Source organism: Brassica napus, chromosome C6, assembly GCF_020379485.1.
Source record: "Brassica napus cultivar Da-Ae chromosome C6, Da-Ae, whole genome shotgun sequence".
Lineage (NCBI taxonomy): Eukaryota > Viridiplantae > Streptophyta > Magnoliopsida > Brassicales > Brassicaceae > Brassica > Brassica napus.
Genome location: NC_063449.1, coordinates 11,540,866 through 11,561,637, shown reverse-complemented (window position 1 = coordinate 11,561,637; position 20,772 = coordinate 11,540,866). Strand labels below are relative to the sequence as shown.

The following is a 20,772-nucleotide window of genomic DNA, read 5'->3' as shown; positions in this document are numbered from 1 at the left end:
TCATCCGTTATTGGCGCCTTCCTGATTCGATTAGAATCGCCCAGGCTTGCTCTAACTCCCGTAACACGGTCGATGAGCACGGGAACGGGCCGATGCTTCACACTACGGGCCAAAAACCCCACGCCGGTGTCCGTTTGGAAATGGTAATTAAATATTTTATTAAATAATTTTTTTAATAATTATATTAATTTATTCTAACTTTCTTAACTGTTTTTTAGGCCAAAGAGACGGGACATCTCCCGTCTCTTATGGAACTTTACGAGAGGACCCACAAGAACAAGGCGGGCGTATTTGTAGATGGCAAGTCCGAGCAAATCTACAACGACGTAGTTGCTCGGGTTGAAGACCGCCAGACTCAGCTGACCCAGCAGTCTACCGACGGATTACCCGTCACCTTATCCACACTTGAAGTGGATAAGATTTACGAGGAGGTAAATTTTCAAAAAAATTAATTTTTAATTATTCATTTAATTTAACTTTAAATATTTACTTACAATATTTATTTTTTTGTTTTTAAGGTTGTCCCTAAAAAAAAGGGACGGACATTGGGTATTGGTTCCGTCAACGATGTTCCGAGAGCGACATCGTCTTATGGTCAGCGACGGGATGATGAAGTCACGGAGCTGCGTAGAGAGTCCGCTCAGCTGCGTAACGAGTTGACCGCGACAAAATCTCGTATGGGTGGAGTCGAGGGCTTCTTAGACGTTATTGCGGCCACAAATCCGGAATGGGAGTCCATGTTGAGGAACATGCGACAACAACATCCCATTCATGGCGAGTCATCCGGCGACGTACATAACGAGGCGGATGTTACGAGGAGGAGTGATGAATTCTACCGGGCGATGAACGACCCTTAGTTTTTTTTTGTTGTTGTATTATATAAATTCAAAACTTATTTATTTATAAAATATTTTCATATGAATTTATTTTTATTTTGAATTTTAATTTATTATTAAATTAAATAATTTTAATTATTTTTTTATTATATTTTAAAATTCTGTAAAATAATAAAAACGAAGTAAATTCGTAGCTAATGTACGACCTCTTTACGTGGAAATCTTACGAGGAAATGACGAGAAACAGTTTACGAGTATTTTACGAGGAAGTATTTACGAGGAAATAACGAGGAAATGTTTACGACCATTTTACGAGGAAATCATTTCGTGGTTGTTACGTGTATTTTGCGAGAAAAATCTTTCAAGGTATTTACGTGTAGATTACGAGGAACTGTTTTCGAGTTATTTACGAGGAATTGTAGCGACGTCCTTACGAGGAATTGTAGCGACGTCTTTACGACGAATCGTTCTACTTCGTCTTTACGACGAAATATATTCCTCGCTAAGTTACGACGAATTAGCGAGAAAATATGTGTTACGACGGACGTGTAACGAGCAAACGCGTTTCCTCGCTAATTCGTCGTAAAGCCTCTTTTACGACGAAATAACGAGGAAAACCGCCCTCGTTAAGATTATGTTTTCTTGTAGTGATTTTTAATGATAAAGAGCTCGAGCTCCTAATCAGCGGATTGCCTGAGATTGACTGTAAGTTGGATCATGTTGTTTGCGTGTATTTAGTTATGCGTTTGATTATTTATAAAAATCTCTTGTTTTCTTGGAAGTCGATGATCTTACAGCCAATACACCGAGTACACCAGCTACACGGCAGGATCCCATGTTATTCATTGGTTCTGGGAGGTCGTTAAAGCTTTTAGCAAAGAATACATAGCTAGATTTCTTTAATTTGTCACCGGAACATCAAAGGTAAAAACCCAAATATTTTAGTAGCTTTCACCTGGAATTACATTTCCTTGTTGGTGATTGTCATTATCCCGCATGCATGCATCTCTTGCTCTTTTGTTTGACGAGAGTGGGTGTGCTTCTCTTTTGTTTTACAGGTTCCTTTCGAAGGTTTCAAGGCACTACAAGGTATTTCTGGCCCTCAGAGATTACAAATCCACAAAGGATATGGAGCTCCAGAGCGGCTGCCATCAGCTCATACATGCTTCGATAGAAATCATTTACATAAGCATTTACTAATCATATAAACCGTTAATTCATCGGCTTAAATTCTCAATGGGCTACATGTATTTTTGTTCTGTGTTGCAGTTTTAACCAATTAGACCTTCCAGAGTATCAATCTAAGGAACAACTTGAGGAACGCCTGTACTTGCCACTCACGAAGCCAGTGAAGGTTTCGGGTTTGCTTGAACAAAGCTTATCATTTCGGCATCGCCCAATACGGTGAAGCCATCATGGTTCGCCCGGCCACTGGGTGAACAGGAAATCGACACATGGACTGAAAACGTAGACTGCTAACACGAAACTAGTCTTCACCCAATTATGTGAGGGCCAGGATACCCAATGTATAATTAAAAAAAAAGAACAAAGCTTCTCGAAATAAAAAGACTGTAGAATGAATAAAAAACTCTAGGACTTTTTTTTTCTGGCATGTATGGTTGTTGGTATTAGAAGACTTTTCTCTTTAGATTTTGTAAAGCAAAAATCTTTAACATAGAAGAAGAAATGCTTTAAATTTTGGTGCCCTTATATTTCATCACAGAAACATAGTGCCAGTAGACAAAGCTTAAGACAAAATGATCCGAGTGTCTTCACTGTCAGTGGCATGTCTTCCCTTTAGTCTTTGACGTGAAGACACTCGGATACATTGAAACTCTCTTTTTCGAAGCTGGTGTTTTTTTTACTTTATTAGCAAATGGTTGGTGTTGATTAGTCAAAAGCTAACAAGGTTAATTTTCTTATCTAATCTTAGAGAGTGCTGAATCACCATGATGTGTATATATTACATAACTGTTGTGCTCAGATCATGTGTATTTTTTTTTGGAACACAAAAAGATCATATGTGAAAACCTTAAAAGAGTGCAGAGGAAAAGAAGCAAAAAGAAGAAGAGTGAGAGATAAATGTGTTCGCAGATACTAATGCACACTAATCTGTAACCCTTCGTAAAGGGAATGAACAGCATCTACTCACATTCTAGGATTGCAATTAAGCTTTTTAATTAAATACTTACCGCCTATAGACACTAACGAACAAAATGATATTAGTAATATTGTTAGTGTTTGCTTAGTTAAGTTTTATATTAATAAACTAAAAATGATAAAAATATATTAGATAAATTTTATATTATAACTTAGATATAAATAAATGGTATACTACAAAAATAATGAATTTATAAAATAAATATTTTTAAAATTTATAAAAATATTAGATGATTAATAAATAATAGGGCCCAGTAAATTTCAGGACCGGCTGTGGCTGTGCTGGCCATTATTATTTTGAATACATTGAAACTCTCTTTTTTTTCTTTTTTCTTACAGAAATGCAATACAAGTGCAAGCAGATAAAGCTAAGACAACTGATTTAACTGTCACGCTCATTGGCATCATCCCTTTGTCTTTCCGTAACAACATCCCCTCGTACAAAGGTAAGTTTAGTACCACAAGTACTCATGTTATCCCAAACTGCAAACCCATTGTCTGAAAATCTCCTCCACAGTCTCTAAAAGTCATTACCAGTCGTCTCATAATCGCTGAGGCGAAGCAGAAAAGATAGAGCATCCCGAGTGTTCCGAGGAGGAGAAACATCGGAGACTCAACTCCAAACTCCATTACCTCTTTCTCTGCAGCCTCTTCTTCTGCTACTTTTGCTGTGATGGCAAACGCAGACTCAGAAACCCCAAGCTTCTTCATAATCGTGTCCATGAACCGAACAGAAACGAGCTTGTCCTTCTGTAAAGCCACATCATTTGCTCGTTCCTCCGCACCACAAGAACACGGCTAGGCTATAAGCATTAGCTGCGGCAGCCACGTATCCAAACAGGATAAACCACCAGCTCGAAACCTGGATTCAATGACCATATCAGTCTAAGTTTAAACCCAAAACATAAAAAAAACAGAGGAAAGCCTTTGAATAAACAGAGAGGTACTGAACTTGGTGCCCAGAGGCCATAGCAACAGTAACCAACTATCAATCCTAAACCGATCTTTCCTTGACCAAACAAAACCGGACTATACTCTGAAAGCAGAATTTGGAAGTTACCCTCTGACCATCTCTCCTCTGCTGCCCCAGCATTTGATGCAAATTGGTCGGCGCCACGCCAAGAAATGCTTTCTTTTTAGGTGTCAGGTACGCTGATTTCCATCCCCGGCACTGAATTGATAAACCGGTAATTATGTCTTCTACAGGGCAACCGTATTTAACACCCATCTGCCCATTGAAACAAACAAAAAACTCTGTTTTACTTGTGGTGCAAGTAAGTGGAGTATTATTGATTATTAATCACTGCCTCTCACCTCTTTTCGTGAGTGCAGCTTGCGAGAGCCTTGATCATCTCAGGCTCTAAAATATCCTCAGATTCTTCTTCTCCGTATTTTTTTTCCACGGATGACATCTCTTCTGTGAAAGCAGCCAGTCCCAATGTAAAACGGTCCGCCCTTTCCATCCAATCCATTGAACTCCACCTTTTATTTTATTAACACAAAGGTTAGTTCACGGTAGAATCAATCAAATCAATAAAATGAAAACTCAGGAACCTTACATGCGCTACAACACTCATCATGCTTCCATTCCTTGTAAGATTATCATAAAACTGAGGGAACTGCACGAAAGCAATATCTTTTCCCTCCTTCTCATCAAGTAGGATGCAGAGTGCGTCGCGTGCTGACTTTGAGTTGTTTGAGTACATATCCCAATCCAAGTTTAGTATGAATCTCCCACCGCTGATCTTCTCGAAGACACCCGTAACTGCCAGAGACATAAAAACGAAACCCATGTTTGCCTTGGTAGACAAGTAAGCAGCTGGAGATCTCGGCTCCACGTCGAACTTCTTACAAAACGGAACCCATGTATTAGCAAACTCAGCTGCTTCCGCGAGAGAGCGTAAAACGTGAGCTGATGAGATCCACCGTCGTCCGAGAGATACACGGCGAGTTTCTCCGGTGGGTAATCGAGAGCTAACACGGATAAGACTGTGTTTACCACCATCAACGGCGGCTCGATCACCGGATCCGCCGTGCAGACGAAAACGTCGAGCCTCGGGAGATCGTTACCGTACCTCTGGGAGAGTGTATCGGCGAAGGTGAATCGCCAAAACGGATTCCAACGGACAGATTGTACTATTAACCAATACAAACCGAACCAAATCTCCAAAATGAACATAACCAACCGGATCAATCGAACGTAACTGGTTTGGTTTTCATCAATCTCAACCGGTGCGATCGCTCTGTAGACCCAAATCCAACATATACAGCCGAAAACAGAGGCCGCGAAAACCCGGAACGCAATCACTCCGCCGGTCCTCTTCCTGGTCACAAAAAGCGGTTCGAGATCGCCTTCGTGAACCGGAATAAACCGGTAGCTTTTGGACATTGTCAAAAATGTAACGCGGACTCCGAGGTTGTCACTGACGTCATTGGGATCGTCAGCAAACTATGTTTCCATTTCAGTCAAGATGGTGACAGCAAACTATGTTTCTACTATTCTAAGGATCAAAGATTAGACTTGTCGTTTGGTATGTAATGAAAATGATCAGTTAGTTGGCAGTTTAAAAAAGCCAATGTTTAGCACATGGGTAGTGACAATATTGAGAAGATTGACAAAGTGAATTAGAATTTTTGTTTTTTTATGGTATTGAATCATGTGAAAAATCAGCATGAATGGGTATGTATGCTTCATGATGCTGCTGCAGAGGTAATCGAAGACAAAGGGGGACTCTGATAATATCAAAGAACACTTGAAAAACTGCACTAATAGACTTCAAGAAAGATGACTCTTTGCTCTCCAAGTATTTTGTTAAGTGGAGCGAGAATTAAGAAAGCTACATCCGTCTTGTATTAAAAGTGTGAAATTATGAAGACAGAGAGCATGAAGAAGAAGAAGCTTCTATATATATATATATATATATATATATTAAAGAAATGACCCCTTGATAGAAATGAGTTCCATATATATATTATAGATCATAAGCATACACAGGAAATTGAGTATTTTTTCTTTTTTTGTTGCAATAAAACTTGCATCTACCTACCTGATGCAAGCAAACAAATCTAGTAATACAGTCCTTGGAGATGCTCAACAAGTAGAGGTTGATTCTTATCTTAAAATTACTCTGCTGCTCATAGACATATTACAACCACAGAAAACTCTGCTTCTTGTATCAAATATAAGGCGAGGAGAAATCAGACCTTCTGGTCACATCCAAGCTTCTGGAACTCAGATTCTAAGGTATCGAATATCTTGGTGCCTTCCGTGGCCGGCTCAGGGAACCTAACGTGGACCGAACCATGTCTGATGGGTGCACTCGACGGCCCTTTAACCAGCGCCTGTTGCTTCACATAACTGTAGAGCTCTTGGTGGAAAGAGTGATCCAAAGAGAAACAGTTGTCTTCTGTTCCATTTGAGATGTGCCTACCAGATCCAGACCCTTCCCTTCTACAGAAATGTGGCAATGACTCATAGTCCATTACCTGCATGCATTACGTTTCTTTTCAGTCTTGTTGTTGCACAAGAGAGGGCAATCGAATTGAATAGAATTGAATACCTTAAGCAACTCATCTTTACCGCAGCCTTTGAGAACTTGAATCTTCTTCTTTGTCCTCTCTTGCAGCAGAGGCTTTATGGTTTTCCAGCAAGCAGAAAATATGTAGGGGACATTGACTATATAATACGTCTCCGTCTTCTCTGGGTAGTTTAAATCGTCTATTGTGGTTATAGTAGTCATTAACTGCAGCAAACAAAACGTGATGTGATGGAAAAAATACACACACTACAAGTTCCTAATAGTTCATTACCTTAATTTGACTTAAAGCTGAAAGCTTTAGACCAGACATATCCAAAATTTTCAAACAAGTGGAGATAGGTCGTCCCTGTTTCTTTGTAGCAGATGGCTATACAGAAAAGAAGAAAAACCACACACCATTAGAGAGACTATGAAAGAAAAACAGGTAAACGAAATAGAGTTTTAAATGGTCATTACCAAAACGACACGATCACGGTACTCATTCATTTGAATGTGAGACTGTACATAGTAGTGAACCTGAATGAAGGATCAGAAGAAAGTTATGGTCAAGAGTTTGAACTTCATATAAAGTCTTCTCTGAGTTGGAAGAGGAATATGTAGAGATTAGGCTTACGGAGGCTTTGTCATATGTGCTAAGGCCCACACCAATGGCAATGACAGGGAGACCCTACAAGTTGGTCAAACATGTGTGTTTGATGCTTAGCAGAAGTCAAAGAAATAAGAAGAAAGAAACTCAAATAATGTAGAAATAGTAGAGTAGTAAGCTACCTCCTTAGAATAACCAGAGAGACCGACAAGCTGAGAGTCTCTGATTCCTCTGTACAGCTCAACAGGAACGATTGGTTTCTTCATAATTTAAAAAATAAAAAAAAATTACAGGATTAGATGAAAGAGTTCTCAGAAAATAGGAAAAAAAAAAAAAAAAAAGCACAAAACTCACGGTGAGTATGTTGTCAATCTCGTTTTGAGTCCTCCATTCTAAGCAGTCAAGCAACTGTGACAAACTTGCAATCATTAGTTTAAGCCCCCAGAAAAAGGCCGATATAAGAAGAAGAAGAAGAAGAAGAAGAAGCAAAGGGAATGAAAGCACCATTTTGTGAGATTTGTGGACATTAAAATCTCTGGCTTTAAGAAAGCGCAACAAGGTCTCTGTGGGATACCCTTGATGTATGTTCTGCAAACATAACATACCATTTTTGGTTATTTTTCTCAAGCTATAAAAAGATCCAAGTTGCATTTGACACACCAATACTGAAAACTCTGGATCAGCCCAATACTGATCTTCTGACTCCACAGATCCATCCAACAACCAACATTGGATCATTTTGAATTTAACCAAATGCAAACAACTTTTAGAGGCAGATTCAAAAATTATAGATCCAGATCAAATACTAATGACACCAGATTGGTTCCAGCTGACCCCCCCCCCCCCCCCCCCCCCCCCCCCCGCATCTAAAGAAAAGAAAGAAAGAAAAGAAAGTGTAATCTGACTAACCCGATACGACTCTCTCAGTGATTCATCTTCAACTGTCAATTACCACAAGACAAGAAAAAAAAAGATTTGAGGATTTAGTCCGTGGTCTTGGAACAAACAAGCAAAAAGCTTAAAACATAGAAGAAAGAAAGACACACACCATCTTCCATCAAAGTACGTAATTGCTTGACTGCTTCCTCACTAGCCATGCTCATTTTCTCTCTCGAGAGAGAGAGATCTCGGTTCAGCTCTGATCTTTAGGACAATAGTTCTTCCTCTCAAGCAAGGAAGTGTGATTCAGAAAAAAAGTTCACTTTCTTATTTTTATTTTTTCTCTTTTTTTATGGAGGCGAAGATAAACTTTTTATTTTTTAGAAAGACAGAGAGAGGCCGACAAAAAAAAAAAAAAAAAAAAAAAAGAGAGACAGAGAGAGAAACCAGTGCTCTCTTTTCTCCAAAGCCTTCCTCTCCCTCCCTCTAGTGAGTTTAGGCAATTATCATCTTCACTTCTCTCCTTGTAATAAAGGGAGAGATTAGGAGATTTTTGATTAACTTATTAATAAAATATTCGATTTTCCATCGTAGCATAAAAACTTATTTTCCATTTTCTGAAATTTCAATATCTTTTCTTTACGAAATTTCTCCACTCAAAAGTCAAGCGAGCATCTAAATTTGGCAGTTTCGCTTTATTTTCCTATCAAAACTTTACTTTTATTTTCTTCGCCTTTTCTTAAATATTTGATGATTCCAGTTAGAAGTGGACGTTCGGATTTAGTTCGATTCAGATTTTTAAGCTTTAAATTTAAGCTTCATTCAAATATTTATAAATTTTAGTTCGAATTCGGTTAAGGTTCGGTTCAAGTTTGGATATTCATTTTAATTATATAAAAAAATAAAATGTTCCAATATATTTTAAAAATCTTTTAAATCCAAAATAAAATAATATATATCATATAAATTTGAATAGTGTATGTTAAGTATCTAAAATTAATGTGAAATTGGTTCAGTTTAGATAATTGGATGAATAATCTGTTGGTATATAAAGTATTTTTGTGTGTTTGAATATTTTAAATAATTACTTTTAACTATTTTCTAAGTATTTTGAATATTGTGAATATTAAATTTAAAATATTAATATATTAATAAAATTGTGATTTGAATATTTGTGGGTACTCATTTCGGATAGGATTTGAGTTTGGTTTTTCAAATACCAAAATTTTAGATTTGTTACAATTTTTTTGAAAATAGTTTGGTTTGTTTTTCTGTGTCCGAGTATTTTATTTTATCTAGCCCTAATTTCAGCAGTAAATATTCTTTCCAGAACAAAAAGGACGTAATTTAATGACATTTATGCACATGCACTTAAAAAAGGCATTCACCCATTACATTAGTATTCTTTTCTCCGTATAAAAGTTCTTTTATTCACCCATTATATTCTAGATGAATGGATTAATACAATTCTTTGATTAATTTACTATGCTTATTATATTCCAGAAAGATGGTTAGGACAGGAAAACAGCTCTGAAACGAGAGCGACTATTGCATGCATGGGAATCTAATTCTGTTGAATTTATTTGTTGATGTCCAATACATACGCACTACTTCAGAAAAGAAATCTCATATATATTAATCCCGGACCATTACAACATGTTTTCGTAGCCACGTGTCATCACGAGAATGATTTTTAGAATTGTTAAAAAAATAAATTGGTCCATATAAACATATACTATGTTTTTTATTAAACTAACTATCGAATTAAATAGTAGTGTACAGAAGAATATTTTCTTTTCTTTAAATAAAAGCTACGGCATTACCTAATATTGTTAACATATATATGACAAATAATGATTATTAGTAATACATATTTGATAACAATTTTTCTAACCTCTCTTTTTGTTTAAATTTATAATATTAAAAGAAATTAAACAATCAAATTAAGAGTATAATAAAAGAAATTTAGATTTTTTTCTTATATGTTATATTTTAAACTTTTAAAAACGACTATAAATTACTAAAAAAGGTAAAAGTCCTACATTAAAAACTTTATGATCAATGGTTTAACTTTTTTTTTGTTCAAACAAGATACAAATAATCATATATCGTAGAGGTGTGCGTTCGGATACACGTTCGGGTTCATATCGGGTATTTCAGTATAAAGGTATAGAACCCGTTCGAGTATATCTACACTTCAAGTCGGGTTCGGGTATTTTATGTTCGGGTTCGGATATTTAAATTTTGAAAAATATATTTTAACTTAACTGGCTTTCTAGTTTTTAAAAGATTAAGTTATTAATAGGTTTGAAGATAAAACTTTAAAAATAGAAAGACACTAATTTAGTTGTTGTTTTGAAATTTTAGATAAAACTTTTGTTAATGCAAGAAACAAGAGCTTGATATGCATTTTAAGTGAGTAGCAATGATTTTGTCCATAATTATATGTATATTATCAAGCAATAACCATCATTAATATAAATATTTTTAATAAAATAAGAGAAGTAAACTAGAAATACATGATTAAGTATACTTATGTTTGGTTATCTTCGGATATCTATTCGGGTTCAGATATAACCCGTTCGGATTCATATATTACCCGAACTGGTGAAATAAGTAATTTTTTTTGTTGTTCTAGAATTAGATGATTTTTAGACCGAGTTGGTGAATAAATACTAGACATACATTTATATTTCGAGTCTGCACTTATATTCTATAACAACTTGATATATTAGATTTGAACATTAACCTGTTAATATAGATTGCCCGTGATTTTTTTTTCAAAATTTTTATTCTTAGATATGTATCTGGAGTGAAACTAATTTTTACATATGTCCATTTTTTTTAAATTGACACTTATGTAATTCACCGAATTCATAGAATAAGTTTAAAAAAAACTTAACTCATATCAATGAAACAAAGACGAGAACGAAAGCACAATTTTATAGAGGTACAAAATGAAATCACTTATGGAGAGTCAATAGTAAACAAATCGAGAGCTAAAAATCTAATCTCCTTTCGTCATTATACAGTCGATATTGCCTATTTGGTTTTGGTGATTTGTGTCAGCCGCAAAATTTAATTTCTTTTTGTGCATATGAAGTCTTAAAAATAATAATGAGATGTAATACGTTAACTCTTCAACAACGATGATATATTTAAGAGACCAACATTTGTATTCGTCATTTTATAATCGATAAGATTGTAATGTTACAAAATATTAAAATCATTTAATAAACAAACATTATTATAAAAACTTACCCCGGATATGTGCCGCGGGTTATCATCTAGGTTATTATAAATCAACTAACACTGGTTTTTTAACACAATGCTATAATTAATAAAATTGGCTTGAGATCAGTGCAAAAAAAAGAGTAACATATAATGGCCAATCTGGGCTTGGTTTTTTATCCAATTGGTTTAAATAGTGGACCGTAACAGATCGATCCACTTTGTAGCACTAAATGCGTTACTACCGGATCAGCCGATAATACTTATCAAAAAAAAAAGAAAAAAAAAGAAAAAGATGCGTGCACCCATACAATACAATGGCTTCGCCAAGTAAATAACAATATTTTATGAACAATAAAGCAAATCTGAGATTCAAAGAAAACTTAAGTGTCCACCATCACCGTCAATCATGTGTTAGTTCTCCACATTCATTCACAAAAATTGATAGGAGACCCAACCAAACCCATATGACACACATGCATCGTCAACTATCTTCCCTTACCTTTTTATTTTTGTTTTATTATTTCTGTCCGTTTTCTACTTTATTTTAACTAATACTATCAATTATTTTTATTTAGATTTTAGATACTCTCACAACATATTCCTATATTCCTTTTTCTCTTCCAAATTTGGACCTAACATATGGCATATGCAAAAAAGAGAAGTAGAAGATCATATTCATTTCCCCAGTATGTGCTTTTTCTTATATTTAAATCCTGAAAAATTATAACTCATCCAAGAGTTTATATTTAATTCAAGTTGTTCTATTAGTCAACATGTATATATAAACACATGCACAAGTAGCATTCTTATGTGCACGCAATTATGCTTGACAGGCTTTTTTAATTGTTAAATACGAATTCACTACAATAAGATGTTCATTTGTTATAGCTGAAGAAAAACTTGATTGTGATGATTTATTCCCGGTATTGATTAATCTGTTAAGGAGACGCAAGTAAGCAAATGCCATTGCAAGACCTCCTTTCAGATTCACTGTCTCAAATGATGACAAGCTCTGCACCCCACCCCCCACCCCCCCCCCCCCGTAGTGCATGAATGATACAAAGTACTTCAACCATTGCATAAACTTTGATATAAGCTGCATATCTATAATTAATATACAACAAATCAATGAATCAGTTAATAATTATGTAGTAATTAGGACATCTCAAATGGCTACTTAAAAACACTATAATTAAGTACATGAACGCAATAGCTTCCCTGTGAGAATAACAACATATAAGCACCAAAGAAGCAATCATACCATATCTCTTTATGCTTAAACATTGAACCTCCTAAGAACATTCGTGCACCCTGAAACACACATACAAAACATAGCCTAATCTAAGACATTAAACCTTAATTATATGGAACTTTTGTAAGAATTATATATATATATATATATTTGATATCCACCACTGAAGACCCAACAGGATCGAGAGTCTAAGTGCTTGAACTAATCTTAGCTCATCACATTAGTCTCTAGCTACTATGCCTATTATTTGTAGGTTCTTCCTTCTCTCTCGGCTCCAGGTCAGTCCTATATTCTAGTTTATAGTAATGTAAAACATAACAACATATGTAGGATTTCTCGGTTGATTGTTTTTATCAAAAATTGTACTTCAAGTTGAAGAGTGATTTGATATATATATTTTCAATATAATTATCTCTTTCTTGTCGTTAAAGAAAATATATCAAACTAGAGTACCGAGAGTGAGTATGGGGTTTGTGAGATAAGCTAGTCACATGCATGAAATTGATGTTGTGATCAACATTTACATTACATGCATGTTGCAATCTGCATATATAGACAACATCACAATAGGGTTAAGGCCTTAAACTTGTTATGTTCTTCTGATCTCCATTTTTCAGTGTGCTACAAAAAGTAAAGGGAGGCAAACCTTTCTTCCTGTGTTAGTTACCTGAATGCCTTTTTACTCACTAAGCTAGAATTATAAAGTTAAGAATACAGACCAAAAGGGCCGGGGTTGGTTACCAATTCTCTACCAACCTCGATCACCCCTAAACACCACACCTTCCACTGAAAACAAAAACTCCAACATAAACAATCTCCGATTCCTCGCAATGAAGGATGCTCTTGGATCAGCATGTCTAGGTAGTTGAGCATGATTTAAATAAAAGAAAACGGTTTTAAACATAATTTATTTGTCACAGGTGACTAGTATGTTGGTGCGGAAAACGGCGTCGTAAAAAGGATGGTTGACAAAAACAGTGTGTCCTTCCTCTTCCTTTGTCCTCGGAGAAGCAAACCAGGAAGGATGGAGGAGGAATGTGGAGATATACTGATGTCGACGTTGATTGAATCTGGGGTTTCGATCCCGGGCGATTTCTCTTCTGTGTCTCAGTTTACATCGGAGGCTCTGGCGTCGATCTGCGCTCAGCTGCTTAATCTCATTGACCCATCGGCGGCGAGTGAGATGATACGAGTAGTAGATTCTCTTCCGGATATAGCTCACTCCGTCAAGAACCTTGGCTACATGGGCGACATTAGTTATCATAAGGTATCCTCTTTTTAGATCCCAAACTCATTAAAGGAAACAACTTTTTTTTGATTGCAAGGGCAGTTTTTAGATTCTTTGGAAGCTTACTTACTTTCATTTGTTGCTGTGTGGATTTGTTTGTGAAAAATCATATTCTGGTCTGTGTGTTGCTTTGCTTGCTTGCGGCAGTTTCTGCATCCCTCTCAAGATGACTCTTTTAGGTTGGTTAGTTTCTTACTTGAGAGGCTTTCCGAGAAAAAACAAGGAATCAAAACTTCTCCGGCTGCTGATGATATAGCTTGCAGGCCAAAAGTGGAGAATTTCAGAGATATTTCAGATCACAGAATGGTGAAGCTGAAGGAGGAGGAGGACAATGATGAGACTTTTGATATGCATATACACAAGGTTGAGGCTGTCCTTAAAGATCTTACCATGACTCCTGATATCTCTCCTTCTCATGCTGAAAATGCTTCAGCAGATGGTTCTACCCTTCCTAATCAACCGTCATCTGGATATGAAGAACATTCTTCGATAGACCCCTCTGAGGTACTGTTCCCTGTCTTCTTTTTCTTCTCTACATTGGGCATCTGGTTGTACATTTACATAAGAATAGTGATGTTGGATGACTTAACTTCTATCATTTGTATAATGTATGCTTTGTAGACAACTAATGAGACTGTTGAGTTACAAAATCAACATAATCTACTCTTGGGCGAACTAGAATCTGGATCTTCAGAGCTACGCAGTCTTGACTGTCAGTTGGAGTTGTTGACGATGGCTGCCGAGACGTTATTGGATGAAAAACAGCCTGGTGGGTTATATCTCCAACAGCTTAATCAACAACTAGTGCTCAAAAGGTGCAATATCATGGATCTCAAAAAGCAGTGGTATGAACATTTATCTATTCTTTTCAAATTGAAAGCATACATGCATTCAGTTTCATGGACAACCACATGTATGATAACCTGAAATATATAATATATATAGACATCAAGGGAGCATTGTGTAAATTATATGATTATGCATGTCTTCTTTCAGGGACGATGTAAGGCTGACTTTGGAAGCTAAAAAGCTATGTCTTTTGGACCAACTTCATGTGGAGGAGCCAGAGGCCAAAGAGAAATTCCATAAGTTGAAAAAGATTGAATTTGATTTACAGTCTCTCTCATCAGAAACTCAAAAGAGGTAGGTAAGCAGAGAACTCGTGATTTTGCCTGTCACCGTTATCAATTTTAATGTGTTGACTTTTTTTCCGGCAGGGAAGAGGAACGATGTAATCTATACAGTGAACTTGAGAGGCAGCCAAAAGCAGCGTCACGGAAGTCTTATATCCATGGGATTAAAGAAATAACGAAAAACAGCCGCAAACTGGATAGTGATATTCAGAGGATTTCAGGGGAGACTAGGGAGCTACAATTAGAGAGTAACTCCATCCAAGAACGTTTGCACCGATCATATGCGGTTGTTGATGAGATGGTTACAAGGTATGAGCTTTTCATCTGACATGTTTGCACTGTCTGGTCAAAAATAGGTGCCATGTCTATCCTGCTATACTGTAGTGAATGAGGTTTGTTTTACTTTTGTTTCCGGACAGGGAACTGAAGAAGGATCCATCCATACGACAGGTCTACAAGCTAGTGACCAGTATCCACGGTATTTTTGGGCAAATATCTGAAAAGATCCTCATGACTGATCGGTTAAGAAGAGAAGCAGTTGACTATGAGAAGAAGCTGGGTTCCATAGCAAGTCGGGGCTCGAGTCTGGAGAAATTACAAGCCGACCTCGATGCCATCAGGCAAGAGAACCAAAGTCTTGAGAAACAACTAAAATAATGTACTTTATAAATTACCGAACGGGAATATAAACTGTGTAGAGTATTCGATTTTATCAGAGACATCTGTTGTGCTTTCAGGCAGTGTTTGTTTCATAGAGCAGAGTGGTTTTTTTCTTTCTGAATACTGAAGAAAAAACAAAAGCTGATTCAGCCAAGTCGTATCTGATATACGTTTGCACGAGAATACAAATAAAAGAGGGCATCATCAGTTTCTCGTAACTAATCAATATAGGATCATCTTCCCAAACGTTCTTTTATGTATTGTCACAACAAAAAAATATGGCAAAAAGGTTTGCTACTTTAGAAAGCACATCTTCCCTCTTGTACTTGTCAAACCTAAATTCCTCTGGGGATGATGTTTCCTATTTACACCCAAAAATCCAGACTTTAACACGTTTGATGCGTATCTTCATAGCTGCTCCCCCTTGGCCTAATAGTTGTTATCGACCCTATTCGTTACGGCAGCTTGAGGTTGCTGATAGGCAATGTTTGGGTGTCTTATGGGTTCAGCCATAGCCGTCGTGGTGAGTGACGGTGGCAGTGGCGTTAACGTCTGTATTCCCATGAGCCCCCTGTGACCAGCCTGCACGACTGGGAAACCAAGTGGCTGACCTTGCAGGGCTAGGTTGTACATTTGACTCATCTGCAGGTTCCCAAGCCCCTGCCCAATCCACGCAGCTGCATTTCCAGTCTGAAACAAGAATATCATGATTACCAATGTTAGTTACATATATACTCAGCAACCAACTATATCAGTCTAAGGATACAACAGAAAGTAAAAAATTGAACTGACCATTGGTGAAGTCCTTTCTTCACTATGGATAGAGTTTAAGGCGGTTGCAGATGGAGTGTGAGTGACAACTGTTGAAGAAGCATGTTGGGATGGGTTTGTTGTAGGAGGGTTCTCATTGTCGCCTACTGGTGCTATATGGGTAGGTGCAGCTATAGCAGCTCCCGGTGGAAAATAAGACTGCTGTGGAATTCCATTTGGGCCCAAGAACTGGTGAATGTATGGTGGTGGCATATAAAACTGTGGGTAATAGGGACCGTAAGGGAAGAAACTGGGAGGGTATTGTTGCCCGAAAAGATTAGTTGCCTGCTGAGAGACTGCTGCTATGGAGCTCTGACCTGGCGGATTTGATACTAATGACATAGCTGGGGCATTAGAATTTCCAAGCTGCAATTTGAAAAAGCAGGTATTAGAAAGGAAAAAAAAAAAGAAGTAAAACTAGATTTTTGTATTGTCTGAGTGCATGTATATCTTGATAAGATGTATCACGTGCCTGAGTCGCAGCTGCTTCGGTGTTTACCGGTTGGCCCAATGCTGAAAACGAGGGAACAAGACCAAACACGCTGAATGGGGCTTCTTGACCATAAGCAATTTGATGAGGTTGTGTGTTCGGTAAAGCTTCCTCTCTCAGTTCATCTTCTCCAGATGGGACAGTGTGATTTGAATGCCTCACTAGCTCAGCTCCCGGTGCTGAATTTGGAATCCCATTATCATCTTCAAAATAGGATGATGCTCCTCTGCACAAGAGGTTATGGCAGTGAGATACAAACATGAAATTTGATAGTTAAAAGGACAAGCCAACAAGAAGGAGAGAATACACATCCTTTATCATAAGAAAAGACCTTCCCATATACAAAATTGAAGTAGTTTGAAAACCATATATACATTGTCACATTCAACTCAGACTGGGAACAGCGTGTCCGAACAAAGACTGCAGTAGATAAATAACCAAAGCATAGATATGTAAGAGTCAAATAACAAAGTCACTAACCTAGCAGAAGCAACCGCAGGAATGCCATTGGTAGTGGGAGAGGAATCGCTCTCATCATCCCCTGTCCCGTGGGAGGACTTAAAATCTGAGTCATCACCGCCACTAGCACCATAGGTAGAAGATAGCTCTTTCACAAAATTAGAATCAAAACTGCCAAACGTCAGACCATTTTGCAGCTCTTCTGCAACCTGAAGGTGCAATGGAAATGTAACGTGTGACCGCTCGCCAACATCTGACTTGAGAAGCGATCGAGCTTTGCCTTTCTTGGATGCTGTCTCATTTTCGGTGACTGTAACAAAGGGTAATTAGAGACTGAATTAAATGACAAGCCATATTTTATAACATAAAGCTACTTTGATGAATACTCGGAGGCAAGCCATAGGTTCACAAAAAAAAAAGACCAGCATACCTTGATCAGAATGGTTACTGCAGTGAGAAGCAGAAATCAAAGAAGGATCCTGTCGACCAAAGGTAGATGACTGCAGTTCTGCTGGCTGGTTATTCACATCAGGCTGTGGGATATGAGCAGAAATTACATCTTGTGTATGGTTCTGTACAACAGACACTGATACAGGTGGAGCAACTTGTTCTGAATTTGCTTTAGACGTCTCTGGCTTAACAGCATCCTCGGAGAAAGAAATAGACTTGGAAAGAGGAAGTTTCTCTGCAACTCCCTTGTTCACAGTGGCAGTGAAATCATCTTCAACTTTATGATTGCTTACCCCACTGGGGAGACCGGTAGGAGCAGGAACCCTGCAAGAGGTACCCTTTAATCTCTAATAACATTATAGGGATTCAACAGACATAGATGGATGAAAAGTAAAAATACTTTGTCGCACGAGGTACAGTGGGGTTTCTTGCTCTGTTGTTAGTATTAGGAAGAGAAGGTCTTGATCCCCCTGTGACATGATTAGATCCACTCTCCCTTTTGAAGGATGAACTTCTTCCATTGCCTGCAACAGAATGTCAACAAAGAGTTTAAAACAGGGAACAGAGGTACAATTGTCATTCAAAGGCATCAAAAAGAAAGAAAAAAAAAAAGTCAAACTACCATGATAAGTGTTGCTAGAAGCAAAGTTCCTCCGACCAGTTCTGGCACTCGCTTGGTTAATTGGCACAAGATTCTGCAGACAGAAATCAAAATTAGATGATGAAAAAGAAAATACCAACAAAACAAAACTGCAAATAACGGATTCATAAGAAGAAAGAAGAAAAAAAGAAGACTTGCCTCCTTCTTCTTGTCCCTTTTGCTTCTCACCTCATGAAACGTATCTGCAAAATTAAAACGTATGCTGCTGAGATGGCACTAGTACAAGTAGATTCAAGAGTAAAATGAGAAGACAGTTCAGTTCTGCTGCATTGTCTTGTCATCCGAAACGCCCACTAGAATCCTTGAACGGTACATACGAACTAAATAAAAAAAAAAAAAGAAGTAAAAAGGAAGCACCTTCTAGCTAAATGGTAAGAGATCAACTATGACAAGTAAAGCGATTTTAGAGAAAGGGTTCCAAATTCGAGGCACTAAAGTGAATCAAATGATATTCCCAAAAATAAACAACCAAACCCTATCTCGCAAGATTAGGCCTAAACAGATGAAAACAAACAAATCCCAGAGTGGAGTGAGAGTAGTTAACCTAAAAAGCGGAGCTTCTGGGCGGTCTCGAAAGGATCATTAAAGGATTCCTTATAGACGGCGTAGATATCCTCGTCCGAGTGCTGCTTCCCTGTCATCTCTCTGATACTCTGAACAGTTTCTCGGAGACTACGCGGTATCGAAACCCTAGCGGAGCCGCCATCACCCAAGCTCTTGTTCATTCTTCTTCTTTTTTTTTTTTTTGGAAGAGAGAAGCGGGAGGAGAGAGAAAGTGCTCAAATTGAAATTGGTGGAGACTTTCCCTTTAAAAGACGGTCTTGTCCTTTCTATTATATTGTATCTCCCAGTTATCTTATTGTCGGTTACTTTATACGCTTACGTCATGTGCCTCTGTTATTTCTTCTTTTACTCTTTTTTTTTTTTCCATAGTAATATTTTATAAAGGCTCAAAGGCCTAATAAGACAAGGCCCAAAAGACCAGCCTGTACAACATACAAGAACAACAAAGGCAAACTAGGCCAACAACTATTTCCAAGCCCAAAGGAAAACAGATAATGATCCATTCTCAACCACTCATCAACTCCACGTGCTGCACACAAACACAAAAAAAAAAAAAACATGTGGCTAAGGGTTGAAACGTCACCATCTCTTTCAGTTTGATCTCACCGCCGAGACCTGTAAACAAAACTCCACCGACATCATATCGGAACACGAGCTACGAATGTCTTCATCGACAAACCTAAACAAACCAGATCATTGAACTCCGGAAACAACCGGGAATTTGACCACATCCACCGAACCACCACCTCCAACGACTGTATTGAAGGTTTAGGAGATTCAACAACCATCACGCAAACAACTGAGCTTTGGAGAGCTTCAATCGATTAGAATCGAGATCACATCCAAACTCAGGTCACCAAACACGAAAACGAAACCGTCACACCGTTCGAGCACTTCCGAGAATATGATAGCCGGCGACCACCACCGAAGAAGAAACGGCACGGCCCCAGAGTCAAAAGCCAGTCATCCACCCCACGGTAGGTGCGATACTGGAACAGAACACCGGACATGCAGCTCCAAACGAGAACACAACCACTGATGCCCAACGAGAAGATAAACAACAAAAAACAAATCCCAACCGACGACGTGACTTAAGGAGCCCACCGTCGTTGGCCGGAAGCTGAAATCAGAAAATGATTTACTTCTTTTCTCTCTCTAAAAGCCATTCACAGTTCTTTGCTCAAAAAAATTATGTAACTATAATTAAACTAATGTACAGTTTTGTATTGATATTAATTTAATATAATACTTTTCAATTAAATTTTTTATTTTTAACTAATAATACTTTCAATTTAGAATTTGTATCACATGATTAAAAATATATGCTACGTACCATGGACCATTCAAAACAAATAAAGTAAATTATTAAAACTATTATTTAGTATTTTATTTGAAATTTATGACAATTTTTCATATATACTAATCTCTAAAATTTAGTATTAGATATCTGTAGATATGATAAAATAAACTATTGAATATTAAATAAAAATTGATATATGTTTCTAATATGTTAGATTTGAAGGTACATTATTAGAACATGGGTTTAACCTAATGTAGTTCGAACATATATAAATTTAAATTAGGCTTTACATCTTATCTATTAAAACAGAAGTCACAACCTTGACTCATGTGTGATTTTTTAAATTGGATCATTTCTTAGATTCTTACTTTTAATAAATTTTAATAATATCATAACAATAATTGTATCTGCATTTTAGTCTTTTGTTTCTCTAAACAACTAACTAAATTGTTATTGATATATTTTCCTGAT

General features: G+C 37.2%; 3 protein-coding genes and 1 pseudogene across 4 annotated transcripts; 1 reads left to right on the top strand and 3 right to left on the bottom strand.

Annotated features, from left to right (window-relative positions):
• Positions 1-1,406: 1,406 nt before the first annotated feature.
• LOC106441986 lies at positions 1,407-5,723 on the bottom strand (annotated as a pseudogene).
• Positions 5,724-5,941: 218 nt separating this feature from the next.
• LOC111202008 (SEC14 cytosolic factor-like) lies at positions 5,942-8,496 on the bottom strand. Its single transcript, XM_048760772.1, has 10 exons — positions 8,170-8,496; positions 8,031-8,062; positions 7,626-7,709; positions 7,476-7,529; positions 7,304-7,381; positions 7,149-7,202; positions 6,992-7,051; positions 6,807-6,902; positions 6,557-6,739; positions 5,942-6,482 (listed from the first exon to the last, which is right to left on the bottom strand). Exons 1-10 carry the CDS (start codon positions 8,222-8,224, stop codon positions 6,195-6,197), a joined length of 984 nt encoding a protein of 327 aa, XP_048616729.1. The 5' UTR covers positions 8,225-8,496; the 3' UTR covers positions 5,942-6,194.
• A 4,731-nt stretch (positions 8,497-13,227) lies between these two features.
• LOC106438581 (coiled-coil domain-containing protein 22) lies at positions 13,228-15,643 on the top strand. 2 transcript variants are annotated; one of them, XM_013879790.3, is made up of 8 exons: positions 13,228-13,347; positions 13,407-13,753; positions 13,922-13,953; positions 14,038-14,278; positions 14,396-14,619; positions 14,771-14,917; positions 14,992-15,216; positions 15,327-15,643. In XM_013879790.3, the coding sequence occupies exons 2-8, from the start codon at positions 13,448-13,450 to the stop codon at positions 15,562-15,564; spliced, it is 1,413 nt and encodes a 470-aa protein (XP_013735244.1). In that variant the 5' UTR covers positions 13,228-13,347; positions 13,407-13,447; the 3' UTR covers positions 15,565-15,643. The 2 variants fall into 2 exon arrangements, with proteins under 2 accessions (XP_013735244.1, XP_013735243.1); XM_013879789.3 differs by having other exon boundaries at positions 13,229-13,347; positions 13,922-14,278.
• A 69-nt stretch (positions 15,644-15,712) lies between these two features.
• On the bottom strand, positions 15,713-19,255 carry LOC106438580 (GBF-interacting protein 1-like). Its single transcript, XM_022720451.2, has 9 exons — positions 18,982-19,255; positions 18,576-18,619; positions 18,399-18,471; positions 18,177-18,300; positions 17,757-18,100; positions 17,348-17,636; positions 16,850-17,093; positions 16,360-16,743; positions 15,713-16,257 (listed from the first exon to the last, which is right to left on the bottom strand). Exons 1-9 carry the CDS (start codon positions 19,160-19,162, stop codon positions 15,997-15,999), a joined length of 1,944 nt encoding a protein of 647 aa, XP_022576172.1. The 5' UTR covers positions 19,163-19,255; the 3' UTR covers positions 15,713-15,996.
• Positions 19,256-20,772: the final 1,517 nt, after the last annotated feature.

Coding starts and splice junctions, on each gene's coding strand:
- LOC111202008 (XM_048760772.1), bottom strand. CDS start 8,224: ATGAGCATGGCTAGTGAGGAAGCAGTCAAGCAATTACGTACTTTGATG. Junction 8,063..8,169: donor ACGTACTTTGATGGAAGATG/GTGTGTGTCTTT, acceptor GGTAATTGACAG/TTGAAGATGAATCACTGAGA. Junction 6,903..6,991: donor ACCGTGATCGTGTCGTTTTG/GTAATGACCATT, acceptor TTTTCTGTATAG/CCATCTGCTACAAAGAAACA.
- LOC106438581 (XM_013879789.3), top strand. CDS start 13,448: ATGGTTGACAAAAACAGTGTGTCCTTCCTCTTCCTTTGTCCTCGGAGA. Junction 14,279..14,395: donor CTTCGATAGACCCCTCTGAG/GTACTGTTCCCT, acceptor TATGCTTTGTAG/ACAACTAATGAGACTGTTGA. Junction 14,620..14,770: donor ATGGATCTCAAAAAGCAGTG/GTATGAACATTT, acceptor GTCTTCTTTCAG/GGACGATGTAAGGCTGACTT.
- LOC106438580 (XM_022720451.2), bottom strand. CDS start 19,162: ATGAACAAGAGCTTGGGTGATGGCGGCTCCGCTAGGGTTTCGATACCG. Junction 18,620..18,981: donor CCAGAAGCTCCGCTTTTTAG/GTTAACTACTCT, acceptor TTAATTTTGCAG/ATACGTTTCATGAGGTGAGA. Junction 18,472..18,575: donor AAAGGGACAAGAAGAAGGAG/GCAAGTCTTCTT, acceptor TTCTGTCTGCAG/AATCTTGTGCCAATTAACCA.